The following is a 24535-nucleotide window of genomic DNA, read 5'->3' on the forward strand; positions in this document are numbered from 1 at the left end:
ATGAATTAAAATGTCCTTGATAGCATCTGCTGTTTTGGGTCCGTCCGTCTCAGTGACAGACTTAGACTGCTGTTGTCTTCTTCTCAAAACAATGTGTCTTTCTACTCTGATCAAAACGGTGTGTCCCCTAGCGGATACTCCATGAATTGCATGTTATTCAAAATTTTCGTTCCATGTCTTTTCTGCATTTTTTTCACTTTTAAATGATCCTGCGGGCCTGATCAAACCTGCTTGTCGGACGGTAACGGCCCGCCGGCCGTATGTTTGACACCCCCGCTCCAAGTCCTGATTGTTTTTTGTACATTCCAATATATCAGGAATTACAAATGTGTATCATCAAAGCATATTCACCCAAAGTATATTATTATTATTATTTACAGTCTATGACGCATCTTTCACACATGGCCAAGAACAACCATCAACATCATGGAGCGCCACCAAACGAAAGAGGATTGCAACACTTTCACATGGCGACGATGATGTTGAAGACAGCGGTGAGTCAGTGCATCGTCAACACAACTCGAAGTTTCATTACCATTATACTAACATGCCAACTTTCTTAGATGAAGAGGACAAAAAGACTGGACACAGATCTCTTGGGAAGAAGAAGACAGCAGTTCGAAAAGAACATAGTGAAGTTGGTAAGATGAATTTCTGTTGGATAGATCCATATAACAATTTAAGAAACTCAAACAGCACAAGTCACTGTGACTTGCAGATGTAAAGACGAGTCGTTGAAGTGGTCTACTCAGTTGTAAAATTGTCTTCAATTTCTATTGTATAGCAATTTCTCTTACAGGGTTATGATATAATTTGGTTACAGTAACACACTGATTGTAATTGAATCCAATTAAAAAAAAATCTGACCAAAGAGATACAGTCGAACCTCTCAACAACGAAATCATGTTTGCAGCCAGAAATATTCACATTCACACCATCACTGAGCAGGAACTGATCCCACACAAGTCATGCGAGTATACCACTACACCACAGGTGTCAAAGTCGAGGCCCAGGGGCCGGATTTGGCCTGACACATCATTTTATGTGGCCTGCAAAAGCAAATAAAGCAGTGGTCACCAACATGGTGCCCGCGGGCACCAGGTAGCCCGTGAAGACCACTTGAGTAGCCCGCCAGTGCCTGGACATTGTGATTTGCTAGTAGAAATTATGATTTAAAAATGCAAACATTGGCAGTACTGTGAGACATTTCGAAACACGATCAAAGTCTGACAATTTAAATCATCAAGTATTAAAAATAACACATCCTCATATTATTGAAGGTATTTTGGACAAATATGTTATTTCAGACGTGTATCAATTTGGTAGCCCTTCACACAATCGGTACACATGAAGTTGCTCTCACCCTCAAAAATGTTGGTGACACCTGAAATAAAGCATGTCGAATTCCATGAGGCTTGCTAAAGTCTGAACCAAAATCTCAAAATCTCATATGAAGTCCACAAGAACAATCATTATGTTTTACTTCTGATTTTAAAAGTAGTTATCCATCAATATGTTATGAGTGGTGTATGTAATGTGGAGGTGATTAAATATGTATATGGTCTCCCAAAATTCATAATGGCCCTCCAAGGGAAACCATGACTACAATGTGGCCTGTGCCAAAAATGAGTTGGTCACTCCTGCAATACACCATCAGCAACCAGAAGTTACATATTTGGTATCTGACATTTGAATGGATTGTAAAATAATGCATTTCACTGCAAACAAGGAAAACTGGTAATGCATACCGTATTGGATAATATTCACCACATATGTTGCTCTGAAATCGGCACAGTGGTTCAGGCTTTGATTGTAGCTTCGAAACATGAATGTCAACAGTGCCGCTGGATTACCATTTATCGCGGCCTCTGTGTGTCATGGATTTTTTCAAACATATTCATTAAAAAAAGTGAAAATGCTGCAAAAGGTCCTCAAGAGGCAGTGAAAATAATCAAAACAACAGCGAGTCACATAGAGCAACATATACAGGACTGTGTTTACTGTATTTCGTTATTTATACACTAACCTAACCTAACTTATACATGTTTAAATATATTAGTATATAGCATTAAGTACTGTTAATTACTACAAACATGCATGTATACCAGTACATTTGGCCTTATAAATATTTATACTCATACACATGTTCATATACCTATATGGAGGGTGGGGGGGTTTTGCTACTTAGCGGATTTTCGTTTATCGCGGGTGGTTTCGGTCCCCATTAACCCCAATAAACGAGGGATCACTGTAGTTGCAAAGACTGTTTTTTCTGTATGTTCTTCACAATAGAAGGCTTCAGAAATAGAAAACAAAAGTTTGGGGCATGCTGGAGCCTATCCTAGCCGTCATTGGGCTGTAGTCAGAGTACACCCTTTAGTGGTTGCCACCCAATTGGGGGGCCCACATAGATAAACAAGACATTAAAGGCGGAGACTAGGCAAAAAACCCCACATTAATTTTAAGGATATTGAAAAATATTAAATAATGTAAAGAGCATAACACTCATGAATCATGCCTTGAGGGAAATTGCTGCTGAGGTGTTTTTAAGTCAACAAAGTTGCTTTAAACTAGATGCCTAAAACATGTTTTGAATCAATGCATTTTTGATAGTTTTTATTCTGGTCCTGTTATCAGTCAAGGCAGTGTTCAGATCTGTTTACATTCAACTAAACCACTAATAACCCTCTTTTTTTCCCCTCCAGAATTGGAAACTAAAAAAAGGAAGAGACCCGGACTCCAAAGGAAAGAGCAGCAATTGATCGACACCTTTCAAAATTTGTAGCATTAAAGAAAGTTCCAAGGAAAGATGACTGCGTTAAGTGTCGTAGTCAAGCATCGCCAGACCTTGAAGACCGCACATGGAGAGATATTCCACAATGAAATTATTAAAAGATATGTAATTGGGAAAAAAGCTTGAAGATGAAAGATAGAGAGAGGGAGAGACATAGGGGGGGGATAGATGAAGGGAGAGAGGGAATGGGATGAGAGAGAGGGGAGAAAAGGAATAGAGTTTGAAAGCACAGTTATTTGGTAGGGTATATGTGGGTTCATGTGTCAGGTTGTGGCGCAGCAAGTTTTTTTAGTGTGCGTTTTGAAGGTTGAAGTTTTTCAGGTGTTCTTGTAAGTTTTGAATAAGAGTACTTTTGTTTGTCAAAAATAAATCATAAAGTCAAGTCAGCTTTTATTGTCAAATATGCTCTCTGTGTAATGTACAGCACAGATTAAAATACTTTACTCTCAGCCACAGTGCAAACATGTGGCGTATTGAACACACAAATATCAGAACTAAATAAAACTAAATAAATGACAGTACCCATAAATTAATGGTGATAAACTGTTTAAAAATAATATATCTGATTATAAATTTACATCATTAAATGTTTAGTAAGGTGAACGGCACCTAATCTACTTCAAAAGCATTAAGAACGCATGGCCAGTGCCCGGTCCTCACTTATCTAGTTAAAAACTTTTTCTTAACCTTTGGTGTTTTATTTAATCTAAAGGAATGTATTGCCTAAGGGCGCCCTCCTGTGTCTAGAAATGTGTCTTTTTCATTTCTTTTTCAAGCAGAAAGGGTGGTCCTCGCTTTGTAGGCCTTTTTACTCGGTCCTCACTGTGCAGCAAGTGCAGGAATGTGTGTGTGTGTGTGTGTGTGTGTGTGTGTGTGTGTGTGTGTGCACGTAAAGTGCTCTGTTTATGCAGTCTAAATCCCTACCAGCAAGAATGTATTAAACAGGATTAGAGCACGGGATATGATTGCGTAGTTAGATACTTATTGGCATAACAGCACTCTGTAAATGATTGCAACTTCACTCAGCGGGGAGACGGGAGCAAGCTTTCCTGGGGTGTAAAAAATGTCATGCTTAAAAAAAAAGACGTGACTTCATGTATACCACAATTTAGCACGTGCTACAAATTTAGCTTGGTCTCTCGACACCTCGCGTATCACAGTTCAATTTATGGTTGAACAGTAGAGAAAATGTCATTAAAGAAAATGTAGTCACCATTTCTCTTTGTGGTTCTTTTTTTTATGCAGAATCCGGACAATCAGACAGCTCTAGCCAACAGGGGGACACGGACATTAAACCACCGCCCAATGGTAAGAGCCCTCACACACACACACACACACACACACACACACACACACACACACACACACACACACACACACACACACACTGAGGGACATGACTAATCTCATCTGAAAATCAAATCTGAATGCACGACTTGGAAGTAGGTGTAGCACTAGTTTGCTAGCTAAAGATGAACATCACCAGCATTGAAACTGGAGTTCAGAACATTCATAGATGTGATGAAATGATTTTTCAAAGCTAGCAATCAAATAGTGCCTACAGTGAAGCATCGTTGTAATGGTTTGGGGCTATTTTTTCTTCTTGGTCAAGATGGAAGGAATTATGAACAGTTCGTATATAACACAAATACTAGTCAGTGTTAACACAACATTTTCAAGCTTCTGCTGATGAACGCAAATATCAGGGAAATTCCAACTTGAACTTTAGAAGGGTTAGTCAGAGAAAATTTAAATGATTGATATATCATTACTTACGCTGTCAAAAATATTAAAGCCAATATTTCAATAGAGTCGTTCTTGTTAGACGTACAAAAGGTTTTGACGTGATTTATTTTGGTCTCAAAGTTTTGTGTCACAAAAACTTGGCATTTCAACTGGAGTGAGTAATTCGTTTTTCAGCCACTGTATATTGTAAATGGCAAACACGCATGTTGATTTTCAAATAGTTGTCCCAAAGGTGTGCACATTTCTTTCTTTCCTTTCTTATTTGAATGTTTTCATCAAAGTGTATCCCCCCCACAGGACACCTGAGTTTCCAAGACTGCTTTGTCACCTCAGGGGTTTGGAACGTGGCTGAGCTCGTCAGAGTGTCACAGAGTAAGTAAATAAATAAATACATACATAAATAAAAAAAAATAGATAAAACGAAGGGAAAAAATAAATTAGTACTCAACAGATTGCTGCCAAATTCCAATTTGGAACAACCCCAACATACACCTACATACCCACCCTTGTGCGTATGCCTGAATTATGCCATTAATATTCATTCCTGACTCACTTAGAAATGTAGGAAAATATGAAAATATGTCTGACAATTTTAGAAGAAAGGATCGCACCTTTATCTGGAAATGCACCGAAATGAAATGTGCATTTCCATCACCTTTCCTTGCACCACCCCTTTGAAAACCTCATTTGGATTTTGAATTAAATAGCATTTGTGTAATCCTGCTCGTATACAGTCAATTAAAACATGACCTGTTTGGCAGAAGTTATATATATATATATATATATATATATATATATATATATATATATATATATATATTTGCATTCATTTTTCTCTTCAACTATTTACACACATATATTAATGTCATCACCACCCACATTTGCAATTGCATATATTTCATGTTTTCTTGCTTAATATCTTTCTTTTTTTCCCGGTAGCTCCTGTTGCCACGGCGTCAGGTCCGAACTTCTCATTGGCTGACCTGGACAGCAGTCCCAGCTACTACAACATCAACCAGGTGGCCGTTGGGCGACGTTCCCTCACTTCCCCTCCCTCCACCAGGTACGTGATAAAGTACTTCATTCCAATGACTAATCCTGAAGTCCCGCCATTAATATTTCCTCATTCTGTCGTTGACCGTGGAAGCGTGCTAACTAATGTACAGCGGCACCTTGAGTTACACGTTGAATTTGTTCCCGATCACGCTATACGCTCTAATGCAAAACATCTCATACTTGCACCGTTTGAAATGAAAAGAAATTGCCATTAATTAGTACCAGCCTCTCCAAACAATGTTTTATGTTTAGTTTGACAGCAACCACCAGCTGAGAGTCGCAATAAACAGCTTGAGTCTTCTTTTTTGAAAACTGTTTTAGTAATTTCAAAAAACAACAAACTGGGGCTCGTCGTAAAGTGAGTTGAGTCGCCAGCCATCTTTTTTTGGGGGGGGGACAAACCAAAAAAAGCAACCAAAAAAAAGGATGATGGATGGGATGGCTTGTAACTCAAGGTACCACCATATAATGTCGCGTCACTGACTTGGCATGCTATGGACAATCAAGCATAGTCCTCTTCTTCGCACTTTGTCCTTATAGATGTGCTTCTCTTTCTGTTAGATGTTCACCTCTTTTGCTCCTTTTCCACTGCACATGACTTACTCCAAGGGGTTTTCAAACATTCTGGTCACACATTTTTTTTCCAGGACCACATGATAATCTTGCCAATTCAAAATACGATACTGCCATGCACTGACAAAAAAAAAAGTCCATTTAAAATTTCAAAATAAAATATGTCTGTTTGTTGTACACACTAAAATCATGTTTCACCAACATGAATATGATTTTATTCCGTATGATATTTATGTTGGTGAAACATGATTTTAATTGGTGCAGTCAATGTGCATTCTTTTTTTCCCAAATGTAAACCCGACAGATTCTTCTTTTTTTTTGTTGTTGTTGAAATTTAGCTGAAATGTTGGGCAAAGAAATAAGAATCTTGGAAAACAAAAGCTTTTTTTAAATTTAATTTTCAAGGGAAAAAAAGTAGTGATCTTTATGAGAACAAAAGTCAGCAAGAGAATTTAGTTCTGTTTTTCCAAGATTAAGTCATTGTATATCCTTGAAGTCAATGTTGTAAAACAAGGGAAAGAAGTGAATTTTAAAAATACAAATTTACTTTCATAATATCGCACCCTTTTTTAAAAAAATACAAAAACACAATACCCCTAGAAAATAGGAATATATTCAAAAAAAAGTTGTCTAGAAGAATAAAACTTTATTGCTATAAAAATACTTTTTTTTTCTTTTATAAGCATTGTTGTGGGGATGTAAGATTTGACACATCAGTATCGTACCAGAGTTGAGTTTTATTTGTATTGTCGAGATGCCAGTCCCATATGTAGGTATGCATTTTTTTTTAATGATACGACAATTATTCATGGCAGATGATTTTGCGAAATCCCGAGCTATGGCTCACAGACCACAGTTTGAGAACCGCCAAAGTTTTTCAGATAGTTTCTTCATGGCCACCTCACTGAAAGTTTTGACGCTACATGGCTCAAAATGACAAAAGTAAACAAACATGCTCACGTTTATTTCCTCTGTTGTTGTGCCTTAGCTCCGCATTACCGTTTTTTTGTTGCCTTCAGTCTCCTCTTGGATAAAAATGTTCGCCTTACTGACAGTAAATACAAGAGAGGCTACTTCTCTTCCATTGTTATTGTTTTGTGTATATCGTTCTGACTGATGCTCCAAGTTTTTTTCCCCCGTTTCCGAGTTGATACTGTGCAGTGTAAAAGTGGTATTTTAATCATGCAATTATTCCCCCTGCTTTTCCTTTTTGTCTTTCTTTAACTTTTCTTTCCTTTCTTCCCGCCTCTTGCCGTCACTTTAGGTCTGAGGTGGAACTGTACGCAAACCTTCCGCGGAGGTAGTTAAAAAAAAACACAGACAAAGATACACAACTATTGGCATATTGTACACACACAAACACACACACACACACACCCACGCACTCATCCGAAGCTACCGCTAATCTAACAGTGTTTGCCACCACTTTCGAACTGCTCCTCCTGTTTAGTCCTGCGTCATTTGTAGTTTCCATACCTTGTGCTTCAGTGGTTGTGAGTCAAAATGTTCAGGACCTGTATTAGAGCATTCACATCAGGATCATATTTTTTCTCTCCTTCCAAACATCTTCCCTACATATCCCGCACCAGCTCCACCAAGAGGAAGTCGTTAGACGACAGTGAGATGGAGAGCCCAACAGATGATGTTTTCTATCCTGGACGCTCGCCCGCTGCCAGCTCATCCCAATCCAGCGCGTGGCCCAATGACATGGATGCAGGTACCACCTTGCCACACCACATGCATCCCTCTCCCACAAAGCGCAGCACTACCAGTCTTTCTCACACTCGCCCACGTAACCCCACCCATCGTCACCATCGCCCTACTAATAGATGCCTCTATCTAACCCCTGCCTTCACTGTGAGGGTGTGCACCCTCCACTCCTAAGCATTGTGCATGACAAAAAAGAAGCAGCGACGTCGGAGAAAATACAAATACTTTGACTATCCTTCTGTGATTAGCATAGCTGGGACGAGTCATGTTCAATACCTTTTTTGTCCAGCCAATACCAGTACAAATATTCTCCAAGTGCCGATATCGCTAGTTCTTCTGCTGTGTAAATTTTAAATTAAAATAATGACAAATAATGACGATCACAGACTGTTATTTCTTTCTGATGAACATGATGATATCACCACCATGTCAAACTTCCGTAGTGTAGCACCAACCACCGGCAAGGAGTACTTACTTAGTCCATGTCAGATTTGTTTGTTGGTTGGTGTCTGCAGCCTTCATTAGTACCCGATACCGTGAAATAATGCTGGTATGAGACGAATACTGTTACCTGGTATTGGTACCCGCCCATCCCTCGAGAAGACAAAAAAAAATCAATATTGCTGTATATTGTGTCATTTTTACTCATGGTGCAATATTGAGTGCTATTAGAGAGTCAAAAATGGAGCCAAGAATTGCAATAGTGTTTGTTTTGCTGATTGACACACATCACTCAAAATAGCAAGAGAGGCTCCTTGAAGCTCGTATTAACATTTTCTCAAAAGTAAAAACCTGATGGAAGGCTGTATATTCACGTTTCCCTTGTTTTGCAAGCACTGTGATCTTCTTTGTACATCCTCCTCCTCATTAGATTCACCCCTCCCACCCAACAGTCTAGTAAAGCCACTATCCCGCTTAATGACTTATAATGACATAAGTACATGTTCATGATCACAAGCCATGAAACGGAATGCTCACAATTAACCCTCTCCACTTCTCCCCCCTCATCTGCGCTCTCTCTCTCTCTCTCTCTCTCTCTCTCTTTCTCTCTCTCTCTCTCTCTCTCTCATTGTTAACAATACCCTTCTCCACTTTCAGTGCAGCACCATTTGGCCAGTGTGCAGGAGAGGAAGATAAAACATGAAAACGAAGGCGTGCAGTTTCCTTACCATGGTTAGAACAACATTGATTACACTTACATCTTTGATATGTATTAGCACACTTATTGCTCTGTGTATATATTGTATGATTGTTTGTTTGTAAGGTCAATGAAAAGGAAAAGAGTATTATTTTAATTTATGGATATTAGAATTATACCCTGCTGCTCTGTTTTTTTCCCTCCCATTTTCTCTGCGGTTAAGTGGCAGGATTTTCCAGGATTATCCGCCTCAAGTTTAACATTCTTTGTCACACATCCACAGCTTACTTCAACTCCCTGGCTTTCTCTCCAAAGTCCTGCGTGCCCTCCCAGTGTCATTTTAACCAACAGATGTCATCATGTATTAAAAAAAAAAACACTAGTAGACACACAAACGCAGACACACACGCATAGGCTTGAACATGCAGAGCGACTCAGTCATGTGTAAGGAGACCTCCACAGGTTCCATGTCTTCGCGCACACACACGTGCGTGATGTGTGCCTGCACAGATGCCCCTCCGCCGCTCGCCCACTTAACACCCCTTCCGTAGGCAGACGTTCACACATCGAAACGCCCATGCTTACCATGCTCCCCGCCCCTGCAGGTGTTCAGGTGCCCGCCTTGCCTTCACCTCTCCGTCTCGCCATCCCTCCCCTGGCTTGAAATCCCTCATTAAGACGCTTACCGTCTGCGGATCAGAGGTGTAAAACCCTTCCTCCTGCTTCTTTGCACTCCCTTTCGCCCGCCATCGCAGTCTCCCTTCTGTCTAATTGAAAATGTGTACAGCGGGGAGGACTCTGGGGAGGGACGTAGCCAAAAGCGTTGGGTAGGTTTATCACTGGAGCCTCAGCGGCTGCTCGGATGCTCCTGCTCCACTTAGCTGTAGGTGTAATTAAGAGACTGCTCATCAGGGCCGCCACAGCCGTTGCTGCTTGTCTTTGCGCTCCAAAGCATCACCTCCCATCAATTTCCTCCTTCTCGCTCACTACGGTCTGTCTCTCCCTTGTCTGTGTAATCCCCTCCTGGTCACCTTAGTGCCGCACATTGCCTTGTGTACCCTCCCAAAGAGTTTGCCAAATAGTGATGTGGAAACCACTTACTGTATTTCCTCAAATTGATGCCTCCCCCACAGGAGGGAGCTATAATTATGGCACAAAGGTATTCCTAGAGTTTCAAGAGAAAATGCTGTTGCATTCCACAAACTAAATATGAACATTTTCACACAAAAGGAATTCATCCATTGATATATCCAGTCTCTATTACCTTTGACCTCATTCGTATTGGTCACGGATAAGCAGAAGCCTATCCCAGCCTACATCAGGCAGGAGGCAGGGTACACCCTGGACTGCTTGCCAGCCCGCACACAAATAAGCTCCTTGCTCCAGAGGGAAAGCAGTTGAGTCAATAAATGAGGAAATCTGTACATTTAATAAATCCACAGAGATTAATTGCCAACTTTTCAATTTAGTGATTAGCAGAATTTTTTTGATTATCACATCTTACTTTCAATAAAATAAAAACAAAAAATAAAACAGCAGCGGTGAGAGATAGATGGATAGATAGATAGATTGCAAAAACATTTAACACTACTTTGAACTATGCTGATAGCTCCATATATGTTTTGCTCCTGAAAGTTGGCTGTTATAAGTTTTGCCCTGACCAACCAATTATGCAACAGAAAAATCCTGACTTCGTTGAGAGCCACCAAAGTGGCCGCGCGGGGACGAATCTAAAATCTATTTGGTTTAAGAAACATACCCATTGGTAATATAGTTTAAATTTAACACTATGAATTCTTAATCAAGACAATGGGCAGATAAGACTAACATGGTGGAAATTGAGGCTAAAAACAAAAAACGTACTGTATATCACGCCCACATGCATGTACTGGAAGCAGTACAGCCAAGAAAAAGGCTATGAAATGAGAATAGACCATTGGGACTGAATTCAAACACTTTTATTGACCAAATATTCCAATTTGCACCACTGATAAAAGACCAGATAGCAAGGAAAGTTTGATGGGTGTGGTGCACAAAGGAAGAATCATTCTTGACAATATGCGACTCTGGGACAGGGTGTATCCGATTTTCCAAAGGATTCCACCTGCCAAATGCCTTCTCATCTGGGAATTCTTGTCCAGGTGGGGGTATGTAAACACATACACACACTCACACACACACACGCCATGTGCACACATAGGAGAAGGAAAAACAAAACCACCGCTCACAGACAGGTGTGCCTCGGTGTGTATCCACTTGCAGCGCTTTCCTTCCTCTCTGAATAGCCAATACAGCACACACATCTTGTCGCATTCAGATACACACCATAGATTTCCACGCACAGACACGCACTCATACAGCTGAAGCATGGTCCCAGATGGTGAATGACTGTGTGGATAGCCTTGGGATCCATGAGGATGCTGGAGACATCTGCTCCACATGGGCTCAAGGAGGGGAGGGGGTGGAGGGTGGGGGGGTGTAAGGCAGGCAAAACAACCATGATTTCATATTAGCTCCAAATGATCGTTAAATAAATCAAACACCGGGTGGGCTTCCCCCGCCGCTTCGGCGATATGTCAGGCCCATCGATGCGCAGCTGGAGTCCTGAAAGTTAGAATTCCCAGGCTTTCGTTGACTTGTCCAAACCAATTGTCAATTTTTTTTCTCCCTTAAAATTATGCGTACGTGAGTATATCTGTGTGGCTCAGAGCCGCATCTGGTGGTAGGCCTGTTAGTGCAGAGAGACAGAAGGGTCATCAGGGGAGCGCTTGATTGGTTGCCAGTGGAACGCCAAAGCTTGCCAGGAGAGAAAGAGTGCAGTTGTGGCACAAACGCACATGTGAACCACATTGGCAGACGGCGTCGTCTCTGAAGTGCTGAGACATTTTCTTTTACATCCTCCGGATGGTAGCGTTGGTGTTTTCAGGGCCCAGATGTCTGTTGTCAACGGATTCCCCATCTTCCTTACGATGATTGCTGGTCGTCAACCTTCGTTCGATACTAAGCGCATGCATGCTGATAGACATTCCTTCAAAACTAGAGGTCCCTTTTTTTTTCCTCATGACCACAATGTCAAAACAATCACTAGTCAAGTTGTCGTTTCTGGTCGTTTGCTTCATTGACATTCGTACCGTACATACTGCTAATGTTCTCGCAAATCTCAGTCACTACATTAAGTCATTCCAGGAATCCCACACAGACTTGCGGTTCACTATTCATAAATTCGCCTATTTCCTTTTCTTTCCCATTGGGTAATTCGCTGAAAAACTGTACTGTATGGTGACAAGCAGCACTTTGGCAGCTCGTGAGGAATTTTTCCAAAAAGACGCTTACCGCTGTTTATTGCCACTCCAAGTTGAAGTTGACTGTCAAAACAAACTGAAAACAAAAAGATGGACAGGTTGCACTTTGTACCTTTGCCTTGCGTCCGTTTAACTTAATGCTTAGAAACAATGCAAAATACCATAAAGGCCTAACCAATGGAATCAGCGTCACGGTGTCATAACTCTTCAAGCAATGAACATTTGAACAAAAACGGTGAAGCAACACAATTAAAATGGCAATATTACAATACACATAGGCACATATTATTTGCACTCTCCAAAAATGACTAATATAACTAACAGCAGGAGGAGTGGTACAATGTCCATTGAAGCAAATAAATGAGGAAAAATTGCATGCAATTTTCTTGCATCTCAAGGAACCTCTGTATGGTGATGTGATGCGTCTTAATTTAGAGAGCAGGGAGGAGCTTAGTTTAGTCTGGGTTGTTTGTGGAAGTTACGGCTTGATGTTAATTTATGTGCCCACTTCCGGTGACTATTTTTTTAAATCCAAAAAATCTGTAAGCCGTTATTTGTAACTGCAATGGTGTAAAATGAGTTTGAAAATACAGTTTATTCAATTTAAGTACATTTTTGGGGGTGGCATTGCAGCATTAGTTCCACTTTTTTTTCCTTTTTTTTTTTAAATTCACGGCAGGGCTCAGAGCTTGCGCTGACAGCGGAGGTTTATTGTACCAACTGTTGGTGTCAGAAGCAGGATCCGAGGTTATCTTCATGGTCTACTCATTGTTTCTGGTCATCAGCTTCATTGACATTCAAAGCTGTATGTACTGCTTGCAAATATCAGTCATTCCCAGGCTTTTTTTTTTCCAGTTTACACTCGAGTGTCATAGAAATCACTACTGACTGTTGGTGTCAGAAGCTGGATCCAAGGTTGTCTTCATGCTTGGAATTTATCTGACAGCGCAATACTCCCACATGCTCCTGCTACAGTTGGGGTGGGGAAGGGAGGGAGGTGGAAGAAAAAGAAATATATGTCTGTCGAAGACATAAACGCTTCACACATATTCACTCCCACCTGCTTGAGACTTAACTCTTTCACACCAGGAGGGAAGGTTTTTGCACGCCCCCACGCTTACCATCCACTTTCACACGTCTCCAGCTGGAAGAGGAATCATATTAAATGCCCTGTTTGATGCGGAGCACCCTCAAAAATAGACTACAAAACCGGAGCCTGAAAAAAAAGTTTTCAAGACCAAACATTATCATATCACTCAGTCGTCAGGAAGATTAGAAGAAACCCCACAATACAAGAAACGTCTTGTTTTTTCTCTCCCCGCTCTGTTTTTATGCTTTTAACATGTGTGCGCGCCAGATAATAAGCATACGTAAACATCTTATGACATCCCGATTTCATACATGTCGTCAGAGCAACGCATGGAAAAACAAAACACTGCTGCATTTCTCACCGGTTCTGCTTTGCTCTCTCACTCGCTTCGCTCCCTCGCATATTTTCATGTCTCCCACGTGCTTGTCGCCCCCCCCCCCCCCCCCCGCCTCCCACCGTCTCCCCTGTCCGTCTGCTTGTCTTTCGCACTCAGCAGCTGCCGCGTCCATACTGTACAGTTTGTGCTATTTCTGAATGAAGCCCTCTTCTCGTGCAGCCAGCCTGTGGGCCTGGCAGCGGCCAAAAACCGCAACTAGCTGACTGTGGCTGTAACGGTGGCCACGTTTGGCGCTGACAACCTAAAAAGGCAGAGAAAAGCCAAAGAAGAAGAAAGGAGACAGAAAAAACATACAGTGGCACAGTTAGAGGTTATTATTGCTACAGATGTGCCTTGGCTCTCAAACAAAGGCTAGTTTGATATTGGCTTCAGTTATTTTCCCCCCCATTTTTTCCCCCCTTTTTGAAGACACGCTTGTAAAATACTACCCGGCCCATTACTTCAAAGTTGGGAGCTGGGGATCCTCTACCAAAATGAATTATTGCAGTGGCAAGAATCATCAAGAACTCTGATCTTTTTGTTTTGTTTTCCCATATATTTGTGAATGAGGTAATCATGCATCACCCCAAATCAAGTCCCCTTTTATAATAATACAAGCAATGTGCCATAGTCTAAATAAAAAAAAAGAACAAATTGTTGATTACAACCACCTCTCTTTCCCCCCTCCCCACTTTTTTTTTTGTTGCTTCCATTTTTTTTTTTTTTTTTAACCAGGACTGTCCTCGCCTGGTTCACTTAAGAAGCCGGGGAAGTTTGATTTCAACGCCCTGTCTTCCCAGAGGTCCCCTCGCATGGCGTTCACACACCACCCGCTGCCCGTGCTGGCAGGAGTGAGACCAGGTGAGAGAGCCCTGCCACCAAGCTGAGAACTCCCCTTCCAACCTCGCCCCCCCTCATATTCCAGTCTGAAAAAGAGAGAGAAGGAAAAGGAGGTTTTAGCCCAATCCCAAAGGAATTCCACAAAAACGTTCCAATGCCGCAGTTGCAACTGCTGAGTTGTCACATGTTCAGTGTTACTGCTATACCATCATGGCTGGCCTGAGTTTTTCTATCTCTCTCTCTTTCAGTCTATCTTTACCCATACATTAGTTTTTTAACATCACCATTGTGCCTGTTTGTTTTAATACTGTCATTGCATGGTACCATTGCTGCACCCATGCCTTTGCCTGTGTGCTTATTAATCCGATTATCACCATTGAATGTCATGTTTGGATTGTGATGTTCAGTGGTCTGTCTGGCAGATGAGTTTTTATATTCTCAAACAATGAAAGTGATCTATGCACAGTACTGGGCTTGATTGCCACAATGACGTTACAATGCCTCTTCTTAGAGAGTGGACCTCTGCTAACAAACATTCATTCGTTCACAGTTCATGGAAGATGATGAATAGATTTCTAATAGATGGCATTCCATTGATACTATAATGACGTGAAATGCTGAATAATTTCCTGGATCAGCAACCTTTATCCAGATCTTCACCTGGAAATGAGCAAATTGCAAATTTTGTTTTATCATGATAACGGTGGGTTTTCTAGCTAGTGCTGAACAGTTAATCAAATTCAAATCGATTCAAATAAATTCAGGGCTGAAGAAGTTGCATCTTGTTTTATGAAACATGAAAAGTTGAAGTGATAAAGCCACAGATGTGCTTGCATTGTTGTTACAATCTGATTTATGACTTACTAACTTATGTTCACGCCACGCTGTTTTGATCAAAGAGTGCAAGGCAAAGTGTTTAGTAAGTTAACAATGGTAATGAAAGTATAGTGTAAGTAATTTGTCTTTCAGATTAATTTGTGGCTTATTTGCCTTTACTTTAACGTCAGTAAGCCTATCCTGAAAGAGCAAAACATTGATGTATCATAAATCTGTAATACACATTCATTTAGTGGTGGTGCTTGTCGAAAAACATGGGAATGAGATCTTCAAGAAGTACTGACGTTAAATTGCTATCACAATATTGCGGGGTGGAAATTGCAATAAGATTGTTTTTTTTAATTGTTCAGCCCGAGTCCTGTTATACTACACTGTTTTACAATGCGTGAAGAACTTTTGGGACAAAGTAATTAAAACAACGATACCATTGAGTGCCCCAAAGACTTTTGCACGGGACTGTCATGATAAGATATTTTGAGACAAAAATACTCAAATGTGAATCAAAGCGAGCTCTCTTTTTCCACTCAGCATGTTCAGCTTTGTCCTTGTTTTTAGTTTTAACGAGAGCATATTTTCACAGGACGGCACAGATTCCTTTCGTGTGTTTCCAGTGACGCCGTTTGATTGAGGCACAAAGGGCAAATTGTCCTCGGAGCATTTTGCTCCAATAGCATATCCTACAAGGTTTCTCCATCTCCGCTCTGAGAATTCCCAATGTCCCTCCAATGTGAACTTTGCCAACAAGTCCCTGAAGGCTGGCGGGCTCACTTTTCAAAGGCATAAATACGTCCTCCGCTCTCATTCCATTTGACTCTCAGAGGAACGGCTTGGTCTGCGGCCAAACCGCACCTACCATGTAAAGGTCATATGCACTCAATGCCCCCGTGTTGAAGCGTATTGAATTTTACTTTCAGCTCTCCCAAAGGTATATTTAGAATGTATACTCAAGGACGTGCCTTTAACCACCAAGCATGTTTTGTTCAAGAGTCCAAGAAATTAAGCGTTGCATTTTAATTGAGTTCCAAATGAGTTGCAGCAACTGTGTATCTGGACTCTTAGCTGAGAGGTTTTGGCTTCATATCGAGGCAGTAATGAGGCAGTGTTTTGAGCTTGTGTTGGTTTGCAGACACACACTCAGACACAGGCACACACGTGTGTGCATGTGTAAATTTACACTCTTGTCTGCGCTACAATGGCTGCAGTCCAAATGGAATGTCCCTTAGAGGCCTCGCTTCTATAAAGTGCCTGGAGGAAGACAGAAGAGCGGAGTGAAAAGAAAGATGTGAATACACAGAGAGATGCTTCTCGTAACCAAGGCCCACCTTGGACGCGCCGAAGCGGTTCGCTCCTCTTGTGTAGGTCTACTGTGAGAGCGTTCACAGCTAAGTGCCGGATTGTTTATGTCCCGTTGTTGGCGCTGGACGCTCATGGAGTGATGCCAGGCAGACTGCTGTCTGATTACGCTCGTCTGGGGAGACAGCCATTGTGGCTGCGATTACGCTCACGCAACCAATGTGTGTACGTTGAGAACACCAAATTTAAACCCTGTCCTAACTCAAGCAGAGCGAAATCAGAGGTGGCCAAAGTACAACAGTGCACCTATCCCTCTGTGTTTACAGTCAACAATCTCATTTTTCCAAACTGACAAACTTGTCTGTCTCTAATCATGACCAAAGACATTGTAAAATGAACCTACTGTCGTAGCTTTCTGTAGGCATAAAAAGCAGGATTCAGGGCGCAGGACATTCAGTAAAAAAACGAGGCTGTGCTATTTTCGTCCTTTCAAATTTAATCTCAAATTAGTATGCCGCCATCTAGTGGGCAACTGAGGCTTTAGAGACTAAGACTAAAATACAAATATCAACTGTACTAAAACAAGTTGTGAGATAGCAGGACCTTGACTGTATAATCGATCAATCGAGATCCCATCCGAGTTTTGACTCTCAATTTACACATTTTTTGTCTTGTCTTCATCCGCAGAGGTTGAAAAAGGCAAGGAGCCTCATTTGACAAAGTAAGGAATAGAAACTACAGATATATCCTACTTCAAATGTAGGGGTAAAACTGAAAGGTCGTGAGAAAAATATCGACTCAATTCAATTTCAGGTACCTGAGAAATTCACGAAACTACCGGTACAATCATAGAGTGTTTGCACTTTGTTTCTTCCCACCACTGATAAAAGCCGACAAAGGGAGAAAGTTTGAACAACTTGTACTGTCTCCCTTTGTGAGTTGCGACACACAAGAGACAGTAGGTGACAGACACAATCACAGATGCTTGTTCGCCAGGCTCCCCTCACCTAGCAGCTTGTCGCTCTTGTTTGGCGTGCCAAATTGCAAACGCCATAGAACTGCAGCCGACCAGACAGACAGCGGAGACTAGTGAGTGTCTTTGTGTGTGTGCATGCGTGGCTGCCTTGTTGACGAATGTCTCCCGGAGGTGTTTTCTGGCCATTTGGGAACGGAGGATAGATCCTCTGACAAGCTACGGCGGAGAACCGCACAGCGCAGATACGCCGCTGATTGATTACACCTCACTGACAACCAATCAAAAGCGGGAAAAAAAAATCAGAGTGTGTGTTTGTCTGCGGCTCTTTGCTACCTCTGCGGTTGCGCGAGGCGGCACAAGGTGCAAAAATATACAACCGTACAGCGATTGAGGAAGGTGTGTTTGCTTAGTTGGCTGATGTATAAAGTGAACGGGGCCAGATGTTGCACAATAGCCTACCGCAGGAGAACGTCACAGCTATTTTCTGTGTCAGGACAATTATAGGCCTGAACGGCAAAATTATATATAACGGCCGCTGCTTTGTTCAAGCATATGTCTTATTATAGGTCAGTGTGTAATACTATCCTGTATGCCCTGTGCCATGTACTGTATGTTTATTATCTTTGCTGAAACAATAGACTGTCTCATTGTAGTTAGACCCAACTTTTGCTGATATTCTCCATCCTGTTCCTGTCCGCTTCCTGGTCGTCTCCGCAGGGAGCCCCCGTGCCTCAGCCTCAGCCCTGCACTTCCCCTCTTCCTCAATCATCCAGCAGTCCAGCCCTTATTTCACCCACCCCACCATACGCTACCACCACCACCAGGACCCGCTTAAGGAGTTTGTGCAGTTTGTGTGCACCGACGGCACAGGACAGCCGAGCGCACAGGTAAGTGACGGAATGAGATGGGAGAAATGAAGGGTCAAAGTGGGGGGGGCAGAAGATGATGGGAGTTCAATTTTATGTTGTAAGCCTTCTCTTTTGATTGGATTGGAGTTGAAGATGCACGTACTCACTTGTTATGACAAATGGTGCATAGCACAAAATTAAGGTAGGACAAAAAATTGTTAATGTAATTTAAAGATTTTATGACAACTGCATTTAGGAGTTGAAAGATGTGAAAATAGGTGTCAAAGTGGATTTTTCTTTTTTTAAACTGCAAGATTACATTTTCCGGGAAATGGAGGACATACGCATTTAAAAAGGGGGGAAAGGAGTGCACTGCTTGGCTGCAACCAGCAGAGGCACTGATGATGCAGTCTCACAGACTATGCTGTCAAAAGAAGTGCAAAATGGCATCAGCGACGGAACGTCTTGTGCTGACAACCGCACAGACCTCCACTGTGGCACAACCTCTCCAGGCAGGAATGTTCTGCCTAATAATAACACTGGCATGAAAACAAAGAACGATTCACTCATCCCATTAAAAAATATTTCAAAAGGGAACAATTGAGCAATTGTTTGTAAATCAAGCAAGGAAATTAGCGGCCCGTTGTTTTTTGCTTTTCTTTTCCAGATTTCTTGACATTACCACCTTTAGCATCTTCGCGTTCTCAGTCCTTACCGCAAGCTATTGTGTATTGCCAACTCTACCAACATAAAGCACGCGCACACACACACTTACAAAACTCCATCTGAAACAACATACGTCTGACAAGATATTGCAAGGGTGAATTAAAAGAATGAGAAAGGCCTACTTTTGACTTCAGCAACAGCCGTGTCCTTAAACCGGATGCCAAGGCTGGTGTTGTGGTCAGAGCCGCTGTGACCCCAGTGTGTCATGGGAGGATGCAGTAAATGTAGCTCATGCTCGAGAAAAAGATCAGGCTGAGTTAGCAGCAAACCCACAGAGGGTCAAATTTAACTTTGTTTAGAAGCGCTCCATAAACGGCCATGGAAACACTTGGAAAATTACAGTTGCATTCCAGCTGTCATTCTACGTGAGGCAGCTGGGCTCCCAACAATGAGACTAAAATCTCTTGCAGGGAATATTTTATTTTATTTTATGTTTTCACAAAACATGCTGCAGGATTAAGATTAAGTGCAAAAGCATCGTTCTTTTATGTCGCCTCCTTTGCCCTCAATTGCTGGGTTTCTAAAATTTACAAAAGGAGAAATATTTCCAAGGATCCTGTTCCTAACGCCGGTGAAGGGTAAGTATGATTTGCACCATTAAATACTATTGCTCTAATGCATTTTTAGTTTCATCATAAATATCCGTAATCTGTTCAACAGGAAGGAACTGAAAAAAACAAATAATTGGAATTAATTTGGATATTCCTTGCTCGCTGGAATATCCAAATTTCACAAATAACAGAGCTAAGAAGAGCTATTTTTCCAAAGGCGCAGTCGGCTTTATCAACTAGGTGATTTATTTGTTCATATTGAGCAACTTTTGCAACATACCAGGCAAATACTCTTGAAGTTGTTGTCACTATCGCCAATCACAGAGTCTATCCCACTCAACATTGCCAACGGCCCGATGCGCATTTATCTTTCAAAAGTAGTGGTGGCGGTGGAGCCATGTTATGGCTCATGGATCCCAGTTTGATTTGCGAATACTTCTCTGATACGGTGTACGTGCGTTAAAAGATGTTGTCCGGACTGTACACCACTACTGTAAACTTGGCCTTCATGTTTTTCGACGTCTTTAGTTTGCACCATATACCACATCTGTGGTACCCAACAGGCACCTCGGCACATTTCGACATCACAAATTGATAAAACTGTACCCATTGCACGATGACAACACCTTGTCTACTTCCTCTCTTGTGAAAAGATGTTCTATACTCTTTTGTTCTTTTCTTATGTATTCCTTTCTTTTTGGCCAGACTGATCATTTTACTGTGAGGGTATGTGTGTGTGTGTGTGTGTGTGTGTATATCTCCTTGTTGCTCTTTCTGGCGTGTAAAGTGCATACTTGTGCGTGTGCGCTGTTGCCATCTGTGGGTCAGCGGGTGCGTGTCGGTTGTCACGTTGGTGTCTTGTGCCTGGCTCCCCTGTGTGATGTCGGTGGGGGTTTGCGTCCCGTCCTGCTCACCCTGTCTATATGGTCCGTCTGCAGCCTAATGGAGGTGGCCAGAGCAAAATGCCGGGCTCCTTCCTGCTGCCCCCGCCACCCCCGGTGGCACGCCCCGTGCCCCTCCCCATGCCCGACTCTAAAACCATCAGCACGCCCACCGACGGTGGACTCAGCTCACCCGCATCTCCGTGTAAGTCACTCCCACTCCCCTCCACAAATCCCCCCTTGTGGCCCCAGTCTCCCCGCAGAGTTATCGTAGACGGCAATCGAAACCAAATTGTCATAGTTGCTTTTAGAAAGCCTTGTTTATTTTCACCTTATTTCCCCCAATTGACACGTAGGGGGTCCCAAGATTCTGGATTTCTACATCTAGTGAAATACCACATGAATATGCACACATTCAGGATGACTACTATGGCTACCGCTGTAGTTATCCCTTGTCCGGCTTGAGCTGCTCCCCGCAAGATGGTGAACTGCTCCAATTCTCAGCAGCTCCTGGAGTTACACCATTTGAAGGAACCACAGTAGAAGGTCCAAAACTATTAGTCGCCACGCCTTCGCCATACCAAGAGGTCCTCTTTCCATCACTTCTGTATCCCTTCCTCTCTCTCCCTGGCTCTGAGCTTCAGCTTCTCCTTCCCTGCTCGTGTCTTTGCGTTCATTCCCTCCCCGTCTTGTATACGAGCTTCTCTCGCTCTCTAGTGTTGGTTTTCATGCTAGCACCACAAGAGGCAGCGTGGTCTCCCCCCCCCCCCCCCCCTCTTCTCGTTGGCTTCATTGGGTTGTGTAGTTTGTGGGGAGAGGGGTGGGGAGTCGGGGAACAGATCAGTGCTGGGCCCCCGTGCACGTCGCTTCTGTAGCCAAAAAAACTTTTGATCGACACAAGCCCTGCATGTCTGCCTCACAGAGGCAATACGCCCCTTTCTCTAATTTCTTTTTTTTTTTTGTTTGTTTTGCTTTCTTTGCATTATTTGATATATTCTCGGTTCTTTTCCCCTTTGTTTCTCTTTTTTTTCCTTTGTAGGGGAACAAAATTAGGGCAGTTGGCGTGGACTCCAAAACAACAACATAAAAAGAAAACTAAAGACCATCATGCCCCAATTTAGCGCACCCAATCCCCTTGTCACTTTCACGCAAATCTCACAATAATGAAGAACAAACAAACAACATGGAAATCATGGAAATGTATTTGGAGCAACCTAAACACAAACGATGAGGCTTAGTCGTACACTGGGGGAGCAGGGGAGAGGAGTTTTGAGGTGTTGCTTGGTTGCACCCACACAGATGCGGTGAAAGAGTCGGGCCATGGGAGAGGCACTCCAGGAGGGGGCGCTGGACGGAGCAAGCAGGGCATCTTCTCATCCTTTTTGATTTGACTTTCTCTCTTCCTGTCCTGTCATCCTCTCTCTCCTCCACTTTCCTCCCGTTCTCTGCTCTCTCTCTCTCTCTCTCTCTGTGACACGTCACTTGATTATTTATTTATATTGCCATATAAATAAATAGCCCCCCTTTTCACGCTTTTGTTTCTCACTCGGGTGGCTGTTGTCACCTTTGGGTTTTCCTTCCACCTCTAATTCTCCAAGACATTGCAAATGGCGGTTATGAAAACGAGCTCATCTGTTTTGTTTTTTTAAACGGCGCACTCACTGTCTGTCATGCCCTGTCACTGTTAACCCCCACCCAGCCATCCGTACCCCACCCCACCTTCCTCAAGTCAGTTCCACTCGGTCATGCTGGAGTCCAGTGAACACAACTGCCCTAAGTTTGATCCTGTGACATCAGCACCTGGTGTCACGCGCTCCTCTTCGACCGGCGAAATGTAAATGGAGCATCGGTTGCCACCGGTGATGAATCCGGTTCTTCTGCCGGTCGCCCTATTATTATGTCGACAGCGGGTCCTCAGTGGTTTTTGTATGATTACGGGCCCAGGGGCTGCTGAGGATCATTAGTGACTTGTTTGAAATAGCTCCCTCATGTTAGCACTCTTCATTACAGACTCCACATCCCCCTGCGTAACCACAGATTACATGGCTAAGTGAAGGGAAATAACAATTAAGTTGCCCGCAACATGAACAAATCATCCATATGACTAAGAGAGCGTCACTCTCGCCGGCCCTTACTGTCTTTTCCAAATAGTTCCTTTGACAGTGATCCATTGCCATGTACTGAACTGACCAAATTTTTCAAATAATGATGCTGAGAGCATCAAACTCGAGCCTGAGCTCGGTGTGTATGTGTTTGTGTCAAAGCATGTACACACTTGTCTCTCTCTGTTCGTAGCATACTCCACGCCAGGCTCCACAGCTCCCAACCGGTTTGTCGGCATCGGAACACGGGACAACTTTCTGAATATCCCCCAGCAGACTCAGGTACCCTGCCAGCCTCCCTCATTCAACTAACACCCACCCGTCCACCTCTGTCGCCCGTGTCTCCTCATCATTCGCTTCAAGCATGCACACTGTCACACTTGTGTGTCAACAACCGGCATGGCTTTCCAACGGCCAAGCGGGCCATTCATAGCGATGAGGATATCATTAGTTGTGACCCACTTCGAGAGGCTGCATTCAAAGGCTGTCCCGATGGGATACGTCTTCTTCTTTTCACACTATTTTAAAGGACACACTACCACTGTCATTCGCGGAAAATGACACTATACAAGATACTATATGAAGATATCTTTATTTTGAATGAATTTCGGTGAGAAAAAGCAGATGTCACTCATCAATGCTAAAATCATAATTTATGTAGATATCTGTGCGACAAACACTTGTCGGCCATAAATGTAAAAGAGTCAAACCAAAACTAGCAAGTATGACAGTAACTGAGCGTACCTCCTTATGCCGACTGACGTCGTATTCTTGAGTTGCTGCCTCAACTGCTTGATTGTGCGCCTAGTGTTGGAGCCATTATAAACCGCCCTGGATTGACTTTTACCTGTTTTGAGAATCCGGCGCGTCGAAAGTAAAACCCTTTCCAGGGCTTAATGATGCTAAAAATTTAGCCCCCTAGAATACCGACAGGCTAATAATGCTACCATGTTGCCACCTCGAATATTGACGAAAGGAGTTGGAAATTATCTTACACAGATTGCACCAACGCGCATTAGATATGCACTTAAACACTACAATTTCAGATTTATTTTGAAATTCAGTCAATACGAAAAGTCAAAGCTGAAAATTTAAGCGCTCACACAATACGGACTATCTGAGAGAGATGGCTGCTAGCGCTAACTGTTCAGATCATTGCTATTCTATTTAAGTGCTTTAGGCTCAGTCAGCATCTTTTTGAGCTGCTGTCATCTGTCAAAACAAATCAAGAAGACGCACGAGGTAACGGAACGCGAATGCTGGAAATACAACGCGAGCATCAAAGCAACACAGGCGCTAGAAGATAGGCAAAGTCTTTCATAACCAGAGTTGTACATTGTACATTCTCTCATAACGTAAATGCATCAAATGTGAAAACTGTCGCCGTTTGCTTGGTTCCCTTTTGTACGACCTTAAAATCAGTCCCAATTTTAACGAGTGAATCAACCGATTTGTAATAATATTTTAAACCAGCAATCATAATTTTTTTTAAGCGTGAATGATCCTGTTTGCCAACATTTATCGAACCAGGGCACATATTTTACATGCCACTGAACAAAATTGTCACAGAAATTATATACAGTGGTACCTTGACTTACGAGTTTAATTTGTTCAGTGCTTGAAACCTAGAGCAGACCAGAAATGAATGGAAACACCATGTATCCATTCCATCACCTCAAAACACACACCCCAGAAT

At 42.5% G+C, this 24535-nt stretch overlaps 1 protein-coding gene and 1 long non-coding RNA gene across 17 annotated transcripts in view; one reads left to right on the forward strand and one right to left on the reverse strand.

Annotated features, from left to right (window-relative positions):
- Positions 1-24535, forward strand: part of LOC127613420 (nuclear factor 1 X-type-like) — a 146098-nt gene that overhangs the window by 112709 nt on the left and 8854 nt on the right. For 4 of the 16 annotated variants that reach the window (XM_052084441.1, XM_052084444.1, XM_052084446.1 and 1 more), the window contains 10 exons: positions 4040-4102; positions 4838-4912; positions 5480-5603; positions 7434-7469; positions 7759-7886; positions 8978-9052; positions 14521-14646; positions 18449-18618; positions 20795-20942; positions 23033-23121. In XM_052084441.1, the coding sequence (XP_051940401.1) occupies positions 4040-4102; positions 4838-4912; positions 5480-5603; positions 7434-7469; positions 7759-7886; positions 8978-9052; positions 14521-14646; positions 18449-18618; positions 20795-20942; positions 23033-23121 (1034 nt within the window). The other 12 variants (XM_052084442.1, XM_052084449.1, XM_052084448.1 and 9 more) reach the window with 12 other exon arrangements.
- Positions 10954-13856, reverse strand: LOC127613429 (uncharacterized). The gene is made up of 2 exons (XR_007966183.1): positions 13771-13856; positions 10954-12395 (listed from the first exon to the last, which is right to left on the reverse strand). It is a non-coding gene; the product is annotated as an uncharacterized LOC127613429 (long non-coding RNA).

Source organism: Hippocampus zosterae, chromosome 13 (assembly GCF_025434085.1).
Source record: "Hippocampus zosterae strain Florida chromosome 13, ASM2543408v3, whole genome shotgun sequence".
NCBI lineage: Eukaryota > Metazoa > Chordata > Actinopteri > Syngnathiformes > Syngnathidae > Hippocampus > Hippocampus zosterae.